The sequence below is a fragment of the Bos taurus genome, chromosome 19 (genome assembly GCF_002263795.3).
Source record: "Bos taurus isolate L1 Dominette 01449 registration number 42190680 breed Hereford chromosome 19, ARS-UCD2.0, whole genome shotgun sequence".
Taxonomy (NCBI): Eukaryota; Metazoa; Chordata; class Mammalia; order Artiodactyla; family Bovidae; genus Bos; species Bos taurus.
In genome coordinates, this window is record NC_037346.1 from 27061596 (window position 1) to 27080328 (window position 18733).

The following is an 18733-nucleotide window of genomic DNA, read 5'->3' on the forward strand; positions in this document are numbered from 1 at the left end:
TGTCTGGTTGGTTGGTGTCAGCCGACGGCAGGAGCCCTCAACTTCTCGACAAGTGGAGCTTCTCCACTGGGCTACTTGACTGTCAGAACATGGTGGCTGGCCTCCTCCAGAGTGAGTGATCCAAGAGAGGGAGGTGGAAGCCACACTGCCTTTTACTACCTAGCTCTGAGGTCACACACCATCCTCACAATAGCCCATTGATTACACTCTTTGTGAACCCATGGACTATAGCATGCCAGGCTCCATGTCCATGGGATTCTCCAAGCAATAATACTGGAGTGGGTTGCCATTCCCTTCTCCAGGGATCTTCCTGACCCATGGATCAAACTTGTGTCTCTTGCATCTCCTGCATTGGCAGGCAGGTTCTTTACTACTGCGACACCTGGGAGCCCCATCGATTACACAGATCATTGTGGAAAGGCATGACACTGTGATACCAGCTGGGGAGGTTCACTGGGAGCTGATTTGGAGACCGGCTACCACACACATGGGCACAGTTAATTCTTCAATAACCCCACAAGGTAGATACTCCTAATAATCTCATCTTGAAGATGAGGAAACAGAGGTGTACAAACATGAAGTAACTTGCCCAGATTTATAGGATGGTAAGTGATCAAGCTGGGATCCAAACTCAGGTAGTCAGACTCCGAAAGTGAGCTCTCAGCTGGTTTCAAAAATAATAATAATTAGGCTGCAATAGATCTTAGTTGCAGGACATGGGATTTTTAGTTGCAGCATGCAAACTCTTAGTTTCGATATGTGGGATTTAGTTCCTGGACCAGGGACGGAACCCGAGCCCCCTGCATTGGGAGCTTAGAGTCTTAGCCAGTGGACCACCTGGGATGTCCCAGAGCTACTGTTCTGTAAAGGCCCTCAGCTCCATTATAAGCCTGTCGGAATATGGAAGATTTAAGACTGCTTCCACTTTGGAAAGAAAACCGTCAGACAGATACAAGGTGGTGGGCTGGTGACTCCATTAACTAGTGAGCAAATGTAAACTGGAAAAGAATAGGACCTCAGGGTCCTGGGAGATGGAGATGGGGTGATGGAACAAGAGGGTGTTACTCAAGGGCCTGGGGAGAGCTAACTATGTGGGGCCAGGGAGTGTCACGGGGGGAGGGGGCAGGGTTGGGTTCACCAGGAGAACACTTATGGATTAAGTCTAGAAACTCCCATCCCCATCACTCTCACCAAAGGAGCTCCTGATGTCAAAAATCTCCTTTGCTTTACTCTATCCAGATGACTCTGTCTCGTCCATTTGTTCAACAAAGGTTATCGAGCACTTATCATATGAGTCAGAACCATACTGGGCATGGGGGACATAGCAATGCCCAGACAAGATGAAGTCATTTTCTACCTGGAGCTTGGAATCTAACAGGAGAGATAGACAAGTTACTGGCAAATTCTATCAGAGCAATGAGTACATTGAGAAGAAAGCACAAGGATCTTAGGGTGTAGGGGAAGAGTCCAGACCAGATTAGGGGTAGGCTGCCTGCACTTAGCAAGGCCAGATTTGGAGAAGGGTGGGAAGACTTTCAAGAAGAGGGAATAGTCATGCAAAGGCTCAGAGGAGAGAGAGAACCAGAATGTTGGGGGGCTTTCCTCTGCTGAGAGGTTGATGTGGTCAGGGAGAAGGGGAAAAGCTCAGTGATCTCAGGGATCAGGGCAGAAAGGGAGAAGGCAGAGGCACCAGGATGGTTCCTGCAGAAGGATGGGTCCTACCTGTCTGCCAAACCCAAGGTGGGGGAGGGGAGGTTGGCCACCGGGCTGCCCTCTCTGCTTGTCCTCCTGGTTCTCTGCCCTTTGGGGAAAAACTTGGCTCTGGTGGTGTGAATGTGCTCATCTTTCTCGGATGCAGAGCCTGCAGGGCCAGGCAGAAGTTGGGGAAAGGCAGATGGAGAGGGTGGAGGGGGTGGTGCTCTGGGCCTCCAAGTTTAAGTGTTAGCTGGATGCCCCATCTCAGCCTGGAGGCAGGCCTCCAGAGGCAGAGTGAGAATCATCAGGCTCTGCTCCTCCAAACCGCATCATCTTTATTGGCAAAGGTGGGGGAGGAGAGACGCTTAACTCCAAAAATAAGAAACAAAGGGGGATAAAGAGGCCTCTGATTTCCTGGGGTTTTTCCAAGTCAAAGACAAAGGTGGGTGGAGCCTCTGCCTCTGGTTTCCTGCTGGAGCACAGAGCGAACCAGGCCAAGAGTTCAGTCAGGAGCGCCCCCTCCTCAGTCTCCTTTCCATCCCACGCCAAGGATGGCAGGGCAGCCTCTCTCCCCTGAGCCAATGGTCAGAGTCTCTTCCTTGAGTTCCCTCTTTTTTCTCTCTCACCTTTTCCCAGCCTCTTTACACCTCAGGTTGGTTCTGTCACTCCCCTGTTAAAACTTTTCAGGGGGTACCAAAGCCCTAAGGAAAGGCCTGAGCTGACCGCATTCTGCAAGGCCCTGCAGACTGAACCCAACTAGGTCAGGGATCGTGCCAGCTTGTTCACCTGGGTCCCCAGAACCTGGCACAGTGAAAGCCTGCTGGAAGGATGATCTGACACCTAGTTTGGCTTCTGCCAGCCTCTCCGGCTGCATCGGCCTTCATATCCCACCATGTGCTCTACATGCATGTATTAATTCATTCAATACCCAGAGGACTTCCAGTGCACCCAGATCTGTGAGGACACTGGACATCCAGAGGAAAATCAGGTTTCACCTGCTCTTTCCTGAAGATGCTCATGGAACTGCTGTTTCTCCCATCAAGAAATTGGAAAAGGGACTTCCCTGGTGGTCCAGTGGTTACGAATCTGCTTGCCGATGGAGGCGACACAGGTTCGATCTCTGTGCCGGGAAGATCCCACATGCCACAGGGTAACTAAGCCCACTGGCCACAACTACTGAGCCTGTGCTCTATAATTTGCGAGACTTAGAGCCCATGCTCTGCAATGAGAAGTCACTGCAATGAGAAGCCCAACCACCACAACTAGAGAGTAGCCCCCTCTCTCAGCAACTAGAGAAAGCCCTCCCGCAGCAACAAAGACCCAGTACAGCTAAAAATAAATGAAAATTTGGGAAAAAAGAAAAACCCCAACCAAACAAAAAAATGTTGAGTGAAAGAAACCAAATGCAAACAGTAAAGTGTGTGATTCTGTTGACTGAAAGGTCAAGAGCAGGCAGAAACCATCTCTGGGTTTTAGAAATGGGAATAGTAATAGCTGGGGAATTCCCTGGAGATCTAGCAGTCAGGACTCCACACTTTTCACCGCCCAGGGCTTGGCAGTTAGACTGAGCAGACTTCTTCATAGACAATATGCACTGTACCTATTATAGGCCTACATTGTCCCAGGTACCTTAGGACACCTGACAGATCCAGCCCCTCCAGTGTGGAGCCAGTCCATAGTAAATCAGAGATGAGACATGTGCAGGGAACAATCACATCTGTTATCTGCCCTGGTGGGAGGGCAAGAGAGCTGGCAAGAAAACCACAGAACTGTGAACTACGATTTTCCCATCGATGCTGGAATTTTCCATGATTACCAAGGTGAGGGGGCTTTGCCCCTCACGGAACTCTGCAGACTACATTTGCTATGCTCACACATCTATCCCTGGGACAGAAGGACGTAGGCCAGATGGCCTAAGACTGGTCCTGAGACCCGTGAGGGAAAGGGAGAGGGCATACTCCTTCTCAGAGCCTTCTTGGAGCCAGACTATGTCTCCGCCCCACAGGGCAAGCAGAAGTGTACAGAACCCTGGTGTCAGCAGAGGTAACAGGTGGGAGGGGCCAGAAGGAGGCCAGGAAGTGCCAGAGATGGGAAGTTGTGCCCTGAGGTATGGAGCGCTGCCCTGGATCACCAAGACCAGGTACCAAGCTGGAATTGGGCTGAGGAGCCACTCAGAAGCTGTCTCCACCCCACTTGCTCCAGAGCCCCCTACATGTTGCACCTTGGGGAGCTCCCCAAAAGGTCCATTTCGGGGGCAGCACATGAGACCGGGAAAGGACACTCAGAGCAGGGGGAAAGGCCAAGGGCTTTAATCTTAGCGACTCCGTGCGGTCGGTCTGGAGCTGACTACCTGCGCCACCATCAACACCTCGGTCGTGGCGCCATTTCACAGCCCAGAAAGCTGCTCCAGGCCGGCTTTCTGCATCAGAGTGCCATGAAGCCCTCTCAGGGACTCTGTCCTGTTTAGCTTTATCCCCGGGCCCTGGGCGGGTCTCTCTACCAGGGGTTATTCATTTCGTGGGTGGGGCGCTGGTTGAGGGAGGTGGAGGATTCGGTTGAAGTGGGCACGGGGCAGGGGTGAAGGGGGAACGAGACACCGATGAGGAAGTCTGGGAAGGGGTGAGAAGTTCTTTGGAGAAGTCTGAAAAGAGGGCGGGAAGGTGGAGAGAGGGTGGGAAGGGGGCGAGCAAAGGACCTGCGAAGGGAGACCCCCCAGGGTCTGGCCTGGCTGGCCGGCCGCCAGCACCAACCCCCACCTCATCCACCCCCTCCCCCGCCCCCCGCCACCACCTCATCCCTCGGGGAACCCGGGCCAAGCCGCCAGGCCCCGCCCCGCGGCTTCGGTCCTGCCCTCCCCGGGATTTAGTCCCGGCAGCCTGGGCGGCTCCCCAGCCGCTGCTTCCGCCTTCGCCAGGTGAGGGTCCGAAGAGGCAGGGGCTCTGGGGGCCGGGCTGGCGGGGCGGCCTTCGTTTGGGGGCGCGTCCGGGGGTGCGAGCCTCCCCTCCCCGGTCCTTCTCTTCCGCGGCCACGTTTCCTCCTGTCCCCCATCTCGTGCTGTCCGTCCACTTCTCACCTGGCCACTGGTCCGGATGTGCTTAGCACCCTGAACTTTCTCCTCCCCCCGCCCCTGCTGTGGCCCGCGGTTCCTCGCCACTTCCGAGCGTCCCTCGGGACCCAGCCTGGGGCCCTTCGCTTCCTCCGGGCTTAACTAAGTAGGGGTGGGAGGGGGGCAGGTGTGTGTGAGGGAGAGTGTGCGCAGACAGCCGGCACCGAGAGCCTTATTGAATAAAGACTGGTGGAGTTGCCTGGGACTCCCGTGTGCCAGCCGGGCTCTGTCTCGGGATCTGAGCTCAGGTGGGTGGGGAGGGGACTGTGTACCTGGCAGCCTGGGTGTCTCTGAGCAGTACCTGAGGTTTACCGCCCGTCACAAATGCCCGATTTGATTTCACATGTTGCTGCCTAGGGTGTGGAAGAGGCAATGACTCTGGGCAGAGGGGGCAGCCTACCGGCATATCTCAGGTACATGTGGACACCAAAGCTTGATGTCTTGTGTGTTGTGTGGACCTAGGTGTCTCACACGTGAGGGCCGGTGAATCTTGAAGGCAGTAAACTCAACATGTCTCAAGGGGGTGTGTGAGGGGTATGTGGCAGGAAGCCTGGTGTCTTGCGGCAGCTAATATATGCCTCAGCTGGGAGTGGACATGTATCATGTGTCTCTGGTGTCTTTTGCATCATATCTCTAGGGGATCTATAGGTGTGATGTGTGTGTCTGTTGTACCTCTGTGTCTGAAGTGTGGTTAGTGTATCTGGGCATCTCTGGAGTGTATGTGGTGGATCAGAATGTCTCCGGTGTACCTGAGTGGGTGTGTACAAGGGTGCACCCCAAGTCTAAGAGGCAGTATATCTGGGTGGCCTAGGGGTACAGGCAGGGCTTCCCAGGTGGCACTAGAGGTAAAGAACCCACCTGCCAATGCAGAAGACATAAGAGATGCGGGTTCCATCCCTGGGTCGGGAAGATTCCCTGGAGGAGGGCATGGCAACCCACTCTTGTATTCTTGCCTGGAGAATTCCAAGGACAGAGGAGCCTGGTGGGTTACAGTCCATAGGGTTGCAAAGAGTTGGACATGACTGAAGCGACTTAGCATGCACGGGGGTACAGGCAGTGTGCCATATCTCAGAGCGGGGCCACACACCTGAAGTCTGCTAGGTGCTAAAATCTTAGGTGTGAGGAGAACGTTCTTCCTGGGTGGGGTTTGTGTGTATGAGGGGCAGGATTCCTGGCTGATCCTGAGATTCCCTCCCTCTGTACCTGAGTGTTTCTGAGGGTTTGCGGGTGGAACTGGCAACCATGTCTCTGGTGCCTGAGTGTCTCAGGTGACTACCCTGGACCATGTGACTGGAGGACGGGGCCTCACAGGGGTCCGTCCTCTAGACATGCTCCCTGAGGCGGGTTCCCTGTGGCTGCTGCGGCTGCTCCGAGACCTCCAGCTGGCCCAGTTTTACCGGCCCATCCTGGAGGAGCTTAACGTGACTCGGCCGGAGCACTTCGACTTTGTAAGAGCTGAAGATCTGGATGGCATTGGCATGGGCCGGCCTGGTGAGAGTCCCCTGCCACTAGGCCCTACTGTTTCCTTCCCCAGCCTGTTAGTTGCGACTCTCCTCCAACCACCACACACCCCAGCCTTCTTCTTGCTTGTAAATCCCTTGCATCCTGCTCCCTGCCGCCCCCATTACCCCATCCCTCTGATTCTGGCCTCCCTCAGCCCAACGTAGACTGGCTGAAGCTCTGAAGAGGCACCGTTCGGGGCTCAAGTCTAAGAATTGGGTCTACAAGGTGTGTGTTTTGGGGTGGGGGCAAGAGGCTTTTCAGGGCCAGCTCAGGCCTGGGTAAGGGGCAGGCTGAGTGGCAGAGAAGAGTGTAAACAGGGTTCCACACACCTGATTTCCCATCCTTGTTTCAGATCCTTGGGGGCTTTGCCTCTGGGCAAAAGGAGACCACCCCACCCTCAGATAGCCTTCCATCCCTCCCTGAGCCAGATGGGAGACTCAAATGTCTGATCCCAAACCGGGCTGTGTGCCGAGGGGAGCTTTTGGGCTCCGGCTGCTTTGGCATGGTGCACCGAGGGCTGTGGACACTACCCAGCGGCCAGACTGTGAGTGTCCAGGGAGCCTACTTCATTCTGGGATCTTGGGCCAGCTGCCCCCTCTCTGAGGGCCCTCTCTGCTCTGGCCTTGGCTTAACTGTTTGCTCCCGTGCCTGACGGTGCTTCCCCCCACGCCCAGGTCCCAGTGGCTGTCAAGTCCCTCCGGGTGGGTCCCGAAGGTCCCGAGGGCACTGAGCTAGAGGACTTCCTGAGAGAAGTGTCTGTCATGATGAACTTGGAGCATCCACACGTGCTGCGTCTGCACGGCCTTGTACTGGGTCAGCCTCTGCAGATGGTGAGCAAACCCCGACGCTGGTACCAGGGACAGTCCCCGGGCCGATGGGCTACAGGAGAATGAGCGCTAGGGTCTCATGGGGCCGGACCACCGCTCACACCGACATGCTCCTGCAGGTGATGGAGCTGGCGCCCCTGGGCTCCCTGCACGCGCGTCTGACGGCCCCAGCCCCCACGCCCCCGCTGGCCCTGGCCTTGCTCTGCCTCTTCCTGCGGCAGGTGGCGGGGGCCATGGCGTACCTGGGGGCCCGTGGGCTGGTCCACCGAGACCTGGCCACGCGCAACCTGCTGCTGGCTTCACCGCGCACCATCAAGGTGGCTGACTTCGGGCTGGTGCGACCGCTGGGCGGCGCCCGGGGCCGCTACATCATGGGCGGGCCCCGACGCATCCCCTTTGCCTGGTGAGAACCTGGGCGGAGGGGCAGGATCTGGGGGCAGGAGCCGAGGGGGTGGTCCTCTGAGGGAGGCGGGGACTAGAGGAGTCTTCCGGTCTGGAAGGGCCGAGAAAGGAGGACTTTGGAAGGAACGCAGGACGGCAGGCCGCATTAAGGGGGCGTGCCCAGTGGCAGGTGGGCGCTCCGGGCGCACACCCTGCGCACACGTCCGGCCCCCTTCAGCTCCGCTTCCGCAGGTGTGCGCCCGAGAGCCTGCGCCACGGGGCCTTCTCGTCTGCCTCGGACGTGTGGATGTATGGGGTGACGCTGTGGGAGATGTTCGCTGGGGGCGAGGAGCCCTGGGCCGGGGTCCCGCCATACCTCATCCTGCAACGGCTGGAGAAGGACCGAGCCCGCCTGCCCAAGCCTCCTCTCTGCTCCAGGGCCCTCTACACCCTGGCCTTGCGCTGCTGGGCCTCCCACCCTGCTGACCGGCCCACCTTTTCCGACCTAGAGGGGCTGCTTCAAGAGGTGGGAGCTCCTGCCTCCCCGGAAACCCCGTCTCTCTTGCGTCTGCTTCCTTTCCCAGGTCCCATGCACAAGATGGATGTATACTGACTCCCAGTTTGGGGTCTGGGACCTGACTCTACAGAGCAGATTCATTCCCCACCTTTAGGGTCCTCAGAGCCCCAGGGAGACAGCTGGGGTCTAGTTTCTGCTGGCTGGGGCTGGGGAAGAGAGAGGGGAGCCCAGAGCGGCAGGATGCAGTGGGTGTTTGGCAGGCAGAGGAAAGGTTCAGCGTGGGAGGGGGAAGTACAGTGACCAAGGTGGCAGAGGCACTTTGGGGGCGCACCAAGGAGGGACTTATAAGACAGGGTAAATAACCGGTGCTAGCACTGAGAGCGCTTGGTATGTGTAAGATACTGTACTAAGTGCTCTCCGTGTATCCTGATGCATCTTCACTCATTCAGCCCTCACAACAACCCAGCTCGATCTTAGGGAGGGGGCAGTTAAGACACTGACAGTTTAAGTGATTTGCCTAAGGTCACACAGGAAGTGGAGGAATGGAGAGCTGCACCAGTCACTGACTGCAGAGCTGTGCCCTAAATCACTATATACTCTAACATTAAAGGAGTTTAGTCCTTAACTCTGAGGACATCTGGGGGCCACGTAAGGGTTGTGAGCAGGAAAGTTACAAGCCATCCTTATATATATATGTCACTCTGGTTTCCTTGGTAGTGTTAGTGGTAAAGAACCCGCCTGCCATGCAGGTGACGTAAGAGACATGGGTTCTATCCCTGGGTTGGGGAAATCCCTGGAGGAGGGCATGGCAACCCACTCCAGTATTCTTGCCTGGAGAACCCCATGGACAGAGGAGCCTGGTGGGCTACAGTCCATGGGGTTGCAAAGAGTTGAATACAACTGAAACGACTTAGCATAGCACATACTCAGGTGTGGTGCAAGAATGGATTAGAAGGATGAGACTGAAGATGGGAAGACCAGTAGACTGCAGTGACTGTGAAGCAGAAGTGAGAGGAAGAGGTCTGGATGAAGGTGGAGGCAGTGGTGCTACAGAGAAGTGGAGAATTCCCAGAGGTGCTTGGGAGGCAGATCTGATGGGCCTGGGTATGGAGTGAAAGTGTACAGGGTGACTCTCCCCTTGGCCCCCTAGATAGAGGCAGGGTCCCCTTTTGTTGCTTCCTGACCCCTGGGCTGTGTCCAGCTTGGCATGGAATCCAGGTCTGCCTCCACTGGATTACAACCAAGAGACAGGGACCATTCCCCCCTGGGCCCAGGACACACCTGGTAGGGGTTTGCTTGATGGGTGCATGAACAGTCTCTCCTCTGTTCCCATGACATTACCCTTGTGACTCATGCCACAAGCCCACCCACCCTTTCTTCCTGTCTCTACAGGCCTGGCCTCCTGAGGGACGTTGTGTGAGGGAGGTCATGGAGGCCGGTGCTCTGAGGATGGAGCCTGGTGACCCCATCACTATCATTGAGGGCAGGTGAGGGTCTCATGCCTCCCACCCAGCCCCAGGAGGACACTCTTCCAACCCTCCTGATGCTGGTCCCAGCTCAGCTTCCCCCCAGTTCCTTGAACCCCAGGCCTCTGCCTCCTCTCCCCACCCCAAGCGCTCTACCACAGTCCTGGCCTCCCCCCCTAGAGCCACCGCTGGCCTATAGAGCCCTTTTGTATTAAAGAGAAAAAAGCATCCCTTCCTCCAGGCAGATGTGGCTCCGTAGCGCACAGCTTGTGAGCTGAATGTGGACTGGGGCCCAGCCCCCACTGTCCCCTGGCTCCCAGCCCTTTCACCTCTTCCCACAGCCCTGACTCCACAACCTGGAAGGGCCAGAACGGTCGCACGTTCAAAGTGGGCAGCTTCCCAGCCTCAGCGGTGACACTGGTAGACCCACCAGCCACCCGCCCCATCCTCAGAGGCACCCCTGCCCGGGTAGAGCGACACCAGAGAAACGCAGATGGGTAAGGACATGAAAGAGTTGGGGCCAGAGCTAGGCTAGGGAACCAACCAAGCCCAGCAGGCTCCCCCTTTTCTGGAAGGGGAGCCTGTGGGGGAGGTGAAGGTGGAGGGGAGAAAGGTGAAGTTGGAGGGAGGTGGGTAAAGATGGAGGGGAGGCTGGACGTGCCTCAGGTCTCAGCCTGCCTGGAGGCCCCAGAGAGGGGAAGGTGGAGGGGAAGGGGTAAAGGTGGAGGGGAGGTTGGACGTGCCTCAGGTCTCAGCCTGCTTGGAGGCCCCAGAGATTCTTTGGGGGAGGGCACTGCTCTCTGGGGTGGGGGTGGAGAATGAACTGGAACACTCTCCGACAGGGACAGAGGGAAGGCAAAGCTTCAGGATGCCCCTCAGGCTCGGGGCCAGAGAAGGAATGTGGCTCTGCAGAGGACTAAAGGTGGGTGTGGCGGTGGGGACAGCCTGCGGTGTCTCCCAGGAGGTCTGGAATCACCCTCCAACAGCGCCCCTTGCTCTGATTGTATCTGTGATCTCCCCACCTATCGTGTCCTGCCCTTCCTCTGCCTGCTGACATGCTGGCTGGACTTTGGGCAGCATCTCCCCCCTGCAGCCCTGGGCCGCTCTCTGGGCCCCCTGGCTGCCTGGATATGGGCATCCATCCTGCACATCTGGGTTCTGGTCCGCCTGGACAGAGGACCACCCCGAGGACAGCACAGATAGCCAGAGAAAGAAGGCAGCTGGGCTTCCTCTCAAGTTGTGGTTTCTTTCTCAAATATGCAGGCATTTCCAAGAGTCTGGAGTCGGTTCTTTCCCTGGGTCCCCGCCCCACAGGAGGCGGGTCGAGCCCCCCTGAACTTCGACATGCCAGAACTGGGCCCCAGGGACCCCCAAGCCGGTCACCCCGCCTTCCCATGGCCACCAGCTCTTCCCAGCCTTCCAGGGAGCGGCCTCCCTGGCCCAAAAGAGAATCCCCCCAGAGTCACCCCGTAGGAGCACCTGGAGCCAGCAAAGCCGCCATCCCCTCCGGACGACCCTTGTCTGACCCTGAGCTGCAGAGGAGGGTTTTGGAGGTGAGGTCTCCCTGAAGTGGCCCGGTGTCCAGAGGGGCTACAGACTGGGGAAGGGGCCTAAGTGAGGCTTCGTCCCCGGCAGGTGGAGCTGAGTGTGCACGGAGTCACCCACCAGGAGTGCCAGGCTGCTCTAAGAGCCACCGGGGGAGATGTGGTTTCTGCCATACGGAACCTCAAGGTAAAGTCCGACCCTTCCCCTGGTTCCCGCCCTTCCTGGCCCTGCTGTCTGGCAGTCAACTGCCTATCCTCCCACCCCCACAGGTAGAGCAGCTTTTCTACCTCAGTAGCTGGTCCAGAGCGGACTGCCGGCGCATCCTGGAGCGTTACCAGTGGGACCTCTCGGCCGCCAGCCGCTATGTCCTGGCCCGGCCCTGAGCTTTGTTCCTTTGGGCACAGACACCAGACAGACCAAGGGCCTGGCCACATGAGACCAGGCAGAAGCAGAACAAGGTCCCAACAGGCCTGTGATAGGTACAGGAGGAGCCCAGCATCGGGCACTGGTGTCTCCTCACCTGCCCCTTGGCCTCTGAGGGCACAAACTCCCTTGGCCATAGGAGGATCTAGTCCACTCTGCCCAACAAGAGGGCATACTTGGAAGAGTGGAGCTGTGCCACATCATACCCACAGGAAGCTTCTGTCACTACAGAAAATGAGCACAAGGCCATTCTGGGTCACAGGAGAAGCCATCCTGAACTGCCATCAGCTACCACACTGGGCTCTGTGGGGGCAGCCATCTTGGATGACTTGGGGAATATAGCCTCAGCTGCCTTGGCGTGGTCTGGGGCCATCATGGGTGATGAAAGGGGCTCTCTTAGACTCAAGGACACATGATCTTGGCAGTGTGGATTATGAGATGGGCCAGACCCTGCCCATCCCAGCTGTCATATTTCCCTTTGTCTCTTCCCACACCCAACTCTCTCTCCTGCCCTCTCCTATCACATACATCTTCCACTGTGCAAAAAGTTACAAAGTTTATATGAATGTAACATAAAAAGATACAGCTTCCTTCCTGGGACAAGGGAAGGAACAGGTGGTTAAGGCACAGGAAGTTGCAGCAAGCACCAGCTGAGGGAGAGGAAGTTGGCACTGGGGTCCTGGCCCTAGTGGGGAGGTAGGATGCCCTCAGAGTGCCATCGTCTGAGGCTGAATGAATTGGCCAAGCTGATGCAGGGAAAGGGTGGCCAGGTCTGCCATCTTTGGTGCCTTTCCCACCCCCAGCCCTGTCAGAAAACCCGAGTCCTGCATTCTAAGGCCTCATCTGGAGCAGAGACCCTGGAAGGGATTGGGAGGAAGTGGGTAGGGAACATTTGAAAGCCGATATGCCTGCATGCTGAGGGACCACTGGAGATGTGGGAAGTAGCAGGGGAAGGGCTCTCATACATACCCTTCTGTAGGGGCCACGGGTGAAGGAGGCCAGGGGAGCAGGGGAGGGATGGGGCACCAAGCCCCCAGCCTCTCAGGCTTCCCTGTCTCTCGCCTGCAGTGTACACGGAGGAAAGGGGCTGCCTCTGAGCAGGGGCCAGGGCGAGTGACCATCCTGAATTCTGGTTGAGTTGATGGTCTCCTCACCCAGAGAAGGCCTCTAACTGGTGATGGCAGAGGGTCCAGCGCCTCCTCGCTTCTCGAAGAACATGTAGTCCTGAGGGGAGGGCATGGTCAGCAGGATATCTGGCTGGGCCAGCCTGGCTCAGCTATTACAACCCAGGTCTGGAACCCCAAACCCTTAAAGACTCTGTCCCTGAACCTCTCCTAGCAGGAGGCCAAGAAGCACTCAGAACCTCTGAGTGAGAGCAGAAGGGGTAGTTGGGGGAGGAGCAAGGGCCGCCAACTCACAATGAGGAACGTGGCTCCGAGCAGCACAGCCTTCACCCTCACGTCCAGGTCCAGCGGGAACTGCAGGCCGAAGTCATCTGTGTCAGTGAGGGCTTCTCGGAGCAGGCCCCCCCACTGTTTGCTGATGCGGCCCACACTGCGGGATTCGTCTGGGGTCTTCACCTGGCAGGAAAGAGGGAGGAAGGGAGATCCCACGTGGAAGGGGTGTGCCTGGTCTCATCTGTCTCCAGTCCCACTTCCACAGTCCCTGGTTATGAACTGTGCAGGCTGTACACATAGTGAATCCTCCCAAAGCCTTTGGGTTCCATGTGACATCGGGACACTGAGCCACCCGAAGTTACCTTGTGAGTCCACAAGAAAAATCGGGATGGCAACTTGGATCTGTGGCTCTTGAAAGGCCACCCATGATTACTAAACATCAGTGTTGGGAGAAACAGAAGCACAATACAATCTAATCTCCTTAGCGGATGGCCAGTTGCTAGGTTTGTTTTGGTTACCAAAGTCCTTGCCACCAACGGTTGGTGCAGTTTGTGCCCTGTACAGAGTAGCCTGGCCAGAGGGGCTAAAAGAGGCTGCTAAATGCCTGATTGTGCTCAGCCAACCAGGCTCCTAGATGGCCCAGAGGGGTGTCCTCTCATCTGCAAGGTAGTGAGGGCTCTGTCTAGTGCAGCATGCAAGCCTCATCCTGGGTGGATACAAGTCCATCCAGTGGGAGGAGGGGGCAGTAGAAAGTGGCTTCTGAGGACCAGGGTCTTCACTGGCCTCTCTGAGCCCAGCAGCAACAGGCCCTGCCAATCTGGGTGGTAATTCACAGTGGCCACCTGGACTTTATCCTCCGCTCATTCTCCTGTGGCTAGAACTGGAGTGATGTCCTGCCCATCCCCTTCCCCAAAGATCCTACAGCCCTGGGGCACTTCCTGCAGACCAGTCCCAGGTTGGGCAGGGCCTCTCCCAGCCAGCCCTGTGGTCCCAAGGGCACAACCCCAAATGTGGACCATTCATATTGCATAAGAGGAAGACTGACCTGATGAGAACCATGTAGTCTACATATTCCCATCCAGATATCACCAAATTATCTCTTTGCCAATGAGTTCCTATCAAAGAAGCTTTCCCCAGGTACCAAGGTGACTCAGTTTCAAAAAGTAACCTTAGGCAGAGCACCTTATCAGAAGCCTTGGAAAGTCTACCAGACTATACCTGTCGTTTCCTCCCTTATCTACACATATAATTATCTCTTAAAGTATTCAAGTGCCTTTATCTTCTAGAAAAGGAGGTGCTTCCCAGGCTTTACTCTTAAATGGTCACCACTTGGATTCTCTAGGCTCCAGGTTGGTGACCAGAATGTATGGTAAGAAGGACATCACCTGGATTTCAGACTAGGGGTGGATGGGTGGACATTTGGCAAGGCAAGCCACAGGATGTTAACAAGTGAAATCAGTGCTTGTTCCAGGGCCTGGGCTCACGAACTCACACACACAGCAGCCATGTGGGCCCAGCCCAAGGCACACTCAATAATCATCCTTCACCCTAAATCCAGCCTGGCCTAAGATTATTTTTCTCTCCCTCAACATAAGGTTGCAGATTGCAATCAGCATTGGCCCTTAAGATGAAATCCTCTAAGCCATGTTTTCATAAGACCCTGGTCCATCTTATTTTTGAGTAGAGGAAAGCCAGCAATGTGGTAGGCATCACAGCAGGTTTGGATTAATGAGCTCTTGACTATCCTGCCTCATGAATGCCTTGGTTTATGAAGGTCCCAGGAATCTCCCCTTATTCCTGATACCTCAAAGTTGGTGTCTGTGCCACAGCCACACGTCCAGCAGGGCCCCACCACTCTCAGGAGGGTCTGGCGGTCAGCATCCTGAATGGAGAACTTGGGGATGAAAGGATGCCAGGTCTGTAGAACATGGCCAATGGTGGTGCCCGGGTGGAGCCTGGACTTCCATCTGGAGTGGGAAACAGACAGAATCACTGCCAGCCAGGTACCCTGGCCCCCAAACTCTCACCAGTCTAGCTCTATCATCTGTTTCCCCTCATGAGACCTCCCATCCCCATTCACTAGACCACCTGTCTTCCCTCTCACTAGGCCTCCCATCCCACCTGCTGCTGGCCAACTCCAATCAGAAGACGATCTCATCCCATGCCTCACCTAAGTTCTGCCGCCATCACTGGCCAGCCCCTTATCCAAGTTTCTCTCTGGGCTCAGCCTTCTCCACTCACCTCCTGGAGGCCACACGGACAGCAGCTGCAGCCACAGTGGAGGGGGCGGAGCAGGCGCAGCACCTCTCTGTCCCCGGGGTCCACCAGGCGAACCCGCAGGGGCCGGCGGGCACCACAGCACAGCCGGGCACAGCAGTTGCTCTCCTCCGCCGCCTGACCCAGGGGTTGTCCAGCCCCGGAGCGCAGTTCGTAGCGGTTACAGGTCTCCCAGCCCAAGACCGCTGCCAAGGGGTGACATGCTGAGGCTCCGACACCAGCGCCTGCCCCAGAGCCCACTATTTGCCCCCGTGATGAGGCCCAACCTATTCCTCCTTCCACTCACTTTCCACTGGCTCAGCCTTCTGGTGAATCAAGATCTGATCAATCTGGAAAGACAGTGGGGGCCAGGCGGACATCAGCTGGCCGGCCTAGTCGCCTGGGCCCCTCCCTGCCACTCCTCCCTCCCTTCCTTCCTTCCTTCCTCCCTCCCTCCCACTCACCTGCACCAGGAATTCGAGGCCAGAAGGCACCCCTGGCAATGGCAAGAAGGGGGCAGCTGGTCCCGGGGCCCCAGGGCCAGGCGAGGGGAAGAGAGCAAAGCCCGGCGCAGGGGCAGGCACGTGGACAGGCACTGGTGCCTGCCCGGGCCCGGACACCTGGCCGGGCCCAGGCCCAGGATGCAGTGCCGGCTCCGGGTATCCAGCAGTCACAGGGTAGGGAGGTGGGGGCGAAGGGGCATAGCCTTTGGGGGGCAAGTAGCCTGTGGGGGGGACAAGAGTAGGTTAGAAGGGGTCCCTGACTTCATCCCTTTACCCCTTGGCCCACAGGCCGCGAGGCTGCGGGGAAAATGTGATGAGAAGAGAATGAGAAAGATGGGGCGGGGGAGCAGGGCGGCGGCTTCTCGGGGAGGAAGGGAGGGGCCCCACACAGCCAGTCCGAGCACATTCCCGGAGGATGCGTCTGACACCGAGCTACCAAGTCCGTGGGGGGATAACGGAGACCCTCGACCTTGCGCCCACTTACCTGCCATGGGAGAGGGGCGAGGATTCGCGGGATGTCTGTGTCCCAGAGGTTTAGTTCTAGAAGTGGAGGCAAGCTCGAAGACAGCAGACAGACACAAAGACAGACACAAAGACCGACAGGCAAACGCGGAGAGGCAGCTGCGCCCAGCGCCGGCCCAGGGTCTCTAGGGCGGCGCGTCTGACTCGGGGAGAAACCGAAAGTGTCAGCGGGCAAGGCGGGGGCACTGGGACCCTGGATTCCCGCAGGGGCCCCAGTACCGCCCCCTCCCTTTGTTCTCCCATTCTCCGCGTAGGCGGCTGTTGGCAGACGGCAGGACAGATGGGCCTGCAGTCAGACCGACGACCCGACCTCGAAAGAGGTCTCCTGACCCCTCTGTTCCCCCTGCTCACCTGAAGCCCCTAGAATAGCCCGGGTGCCCAGCACTCGGCGGCCCAAGGAGCTAGTGGAGGCGGGCCCAGAGGTGACTCCGCCCCCGACCCGTCCAGGCCCCGCCCCTCCCGGCCAGAGCGGCGCGCCTGCGCAGAAAGAATGCCTGCTTGCTTTCCTGTGGGGCCGCAGAGCTCAGGCCACCCACTCCGTGGCTTGGCGGGCGTCCCCGCCCTTTCCGCTCGGATGCTGAAGCTCGCCTGGGAGGGCAGCCGGGTGAGACCTAGCCCTGCGACCCCCGCCAGTTCTGCGGGCGGAGAGTGACCAGTGACCCTTAGTGGGAGCGAGGGCCGCTCGCGCGGCGCTGGACCCCAGGCTCCTCCTCCTGAGGGCGGTTCGGTCCTCGCTGACGCAGCCGAGCACCCTATACTCTCACCCATTGGCTTTTCCGACTGGCTACTGGCTCCCCTTCTGCCTCCTTGGGGCTACCTTGCCCGTCTTCTCTACCTGACGCAGCAGTGACCCACACGGACACTTTGCCATTACAATACTTCCTTCAGGCGCCCCCAGCCACGCGACAGGCCGCCAGACAGTGTCAGTAACGAGCGTGTGAGAGGCGAGGCTCAGGAGGCTGAGTAGGCAGCCCGGACGCAGGCAGGCCTTGCCCAACAGGCATCATTTCCTCGGCTTGGAGTCCTGAGCCCAGGCCAGGAGGTGTGAGGGGGTCCTGCGCCTTGGGGGCCTAAAGGCTTAGTGGCAAGAAATGCCCTTTTAGATAAGAATCGGGGCCACGTGCGCAGAAGGCCTTGTGGGAGCTGGGCTTTGGCCCCCCAGGGCAGCAGGAGCCCACTGATTTTCCGACGACGGAGGGAAGTCAGCTATTTTAGAAAACCATTTAAACTTCGTGGTAGAGAACAGAGGCACCTAAGACTGGGTTGTTGCCAGTAGTCTGGGGGAGGGGATAGCTGTGATAGTGTAGACAGACGGGAAGCGGCAGACTTTGGCTATATTTAGACAATAATAAGAGAACTTGCTTGAGAGGTGAGATGCGGAGGTGAGGAGTCCAGGATGACTTCTGTTGCCTGTCTGGTGACCAGGCAGATGGGGGTCTCACCCAGCAAGATGAACATAGGGAGAAGCAGGTTTGCCGGCTCCTCTGTCCCTGTGTCCATGTTCCTCTGGGCTGGTCCTACAGCTTCAGTCATCATCTGCTTCAAACCCAAGTGCCAGACCTCTCTCCTGGTATCCCTTAGTGCCTCAGATTCTACCTGGCCCAAACCATGCGCCAACCTCCACCAAAACACATACAGAAATTCAGTTATTCAGCGGAGATTTAATGAGCCCCTACTGTATTTCAGACAGGCAATAAAAAAAAGTATGTAGCATTTTTTTAAAAGTAACAAAATTCCTAATCTCCCCAGGAAGAAACAATGTACATAAAATACATCAGAAGTCAGAGGGTGACAAGTGCTGTAAGGAAAAATAGAGCAGGGAAAGGAGAATGGTGAGCAGGAGTTGCAATTTTAAAGAGGGTGAACTAGAAAGGCATCACCAAGGTGATGGTTGAGCACAGACCTAAAGAAGGTTGAGGATTAAGCCATGCAGATTGCTAGATGAAGAGTTTTTCAGGTAGAGGGGACAAGGGCAAAGGCCCAGAGGTAGAAGTGTACCTTGTTTGTTCAATTAACCAAAGGCCAGTGTGGCTGCAATGAAAAGAATGAGGAGGAAAGAGGTCACAGGAGGCCAGATCACATATGGCCCTGTAGTCCACTGGCTTCTACTGAATGAAAGGCAAAGTGTTGGAGGATTTGGCCAGAGAGGAGACATGAGATTCACATATTGAAAGAGTGGTCCTCAACCCTAGCCACAAGTTCAAATCATCTGGGGTGCTTTAAAAAGTACCTCTGGGACTTCCGTGGTGGTCCGGTGGCTAAGACTCTGCGCTCCCAAAGCAGAGGGCCCAGGTTTCATTCCTGGTCAGGAAACTAGATCTCACGTGCCTCAACTAACAGTTCAAATGCCACAACTTAAGATCCCACATGCTGCTACAAAGATAGATGATCCCAGGTGCTGCAACTAAGACGTATCATGGCTAAATACATATTAAATCTAAACAAATCCCATGGACAGAGGAGCCTGGCGAGCTACAGTCCATGGAGTCGTAGTCAGACACGACTGAGCAACTAAACAACAAAACTAAAAAAACCTCTGGCTGGGTCCTACTTCATTTCAATTACATTAGAATATCTGAAGTAAGGGCTTCC

The 18733-nt window shown here is 56.8% G+C and overlaps 2 protein-coding genes across 7 annotated transcripts; one reads left to right on the forward strand and one right to left on the reverse strand.

The window, feature by feature from the left end:
* Window positions 1-1115: 1115 nt before the first annotated feature.
* TNK1 (tyrosine kinase non receptor 1) lies at window positions 1116-12053 on the forward strand. 5 transcript variants are annotated; one of them, XM_002695801.7, is made up of 13 exons: window positions 1116-3835; window positions 6128-6292; window positions 6459-6529; window positions 6657-6848; window positions 6979-7134; window positions 7251-7534; window positions 7765-8038; window positions 9422-9516; window positions 9837-9992; window positions 10338-10417; window positions 10759-11048; window positions 11131-11226; window positions 11310-12053. In XM_002695801.7, exons 1-13 carry the CDS (start codon window positions 3805-3807, stop codon window positions 11421-11423), a joined length of 2004 nt encoding a protein of 667 aa, XP_002695847.4. In that variant the 5' UTR covers window positions 1116-3804; the 3' UTR covers window positions 11424-12053. The 5 variants fall into 5 exon arrangements, with proteins under 5 accessions (XP_002695847.4, XP_010814276.2, XP_010814275.2 ...); XM_010815974.4 differs by lacking the exon at window positions 1116-3835 and adding an exon at window positions 3845-4609; XM_010815973.4 differs by lacking the exon at window positions 1116-3835 and adding an exon at window positions 4586-5214.
* Window positions 12007-16554, reverse strand: PLSCR3 (phospholipid scramblase 3). Of its 2 annotated transcripts, NM_001434982.1 has the most exon segments (9): window positions 12007-12687; window positions 12882-13043; window positions 14665-14803; window positions 14805-14827; window positions 15102-15322; window positions 15424-15466; window positions 15581-15840; window positions 16104-16280; window positions 16493-16554. In NM_001434982.1, coding segments are annotated over 8 exon segments (912 nt in total). In that variant the 5' UTR covers window positions 16111-16280; window positions 16493-16554; the 3' UTR covers window positions 12007-12630.
* Between the last annotated feature and the right edge of the window lie 2179 nt (window positions 16555-18733).

Coding starts and splice junctions, on each gene's coding strand:
- TNK1 (XM_002695801.7), top strand. CDS start 3,805: ATGGAGCGCTGCCCTGGATCACCAAGACCAG. Junction 11,049..11,130: donor TGCAGAGGAGGGTTTTGGAG/GTGAGGTCTCCC, acceptor CGTCCCCGGCAG/GTGGAGCTGAGTGTGCACGG. Junction 11,227..11,309: donor CTGCCATACGGAACCTCAAG/GTAAAGTCCGAC, acceptor CCACCCCCACAG/GTAGAGCAGCTTTTCTACCT.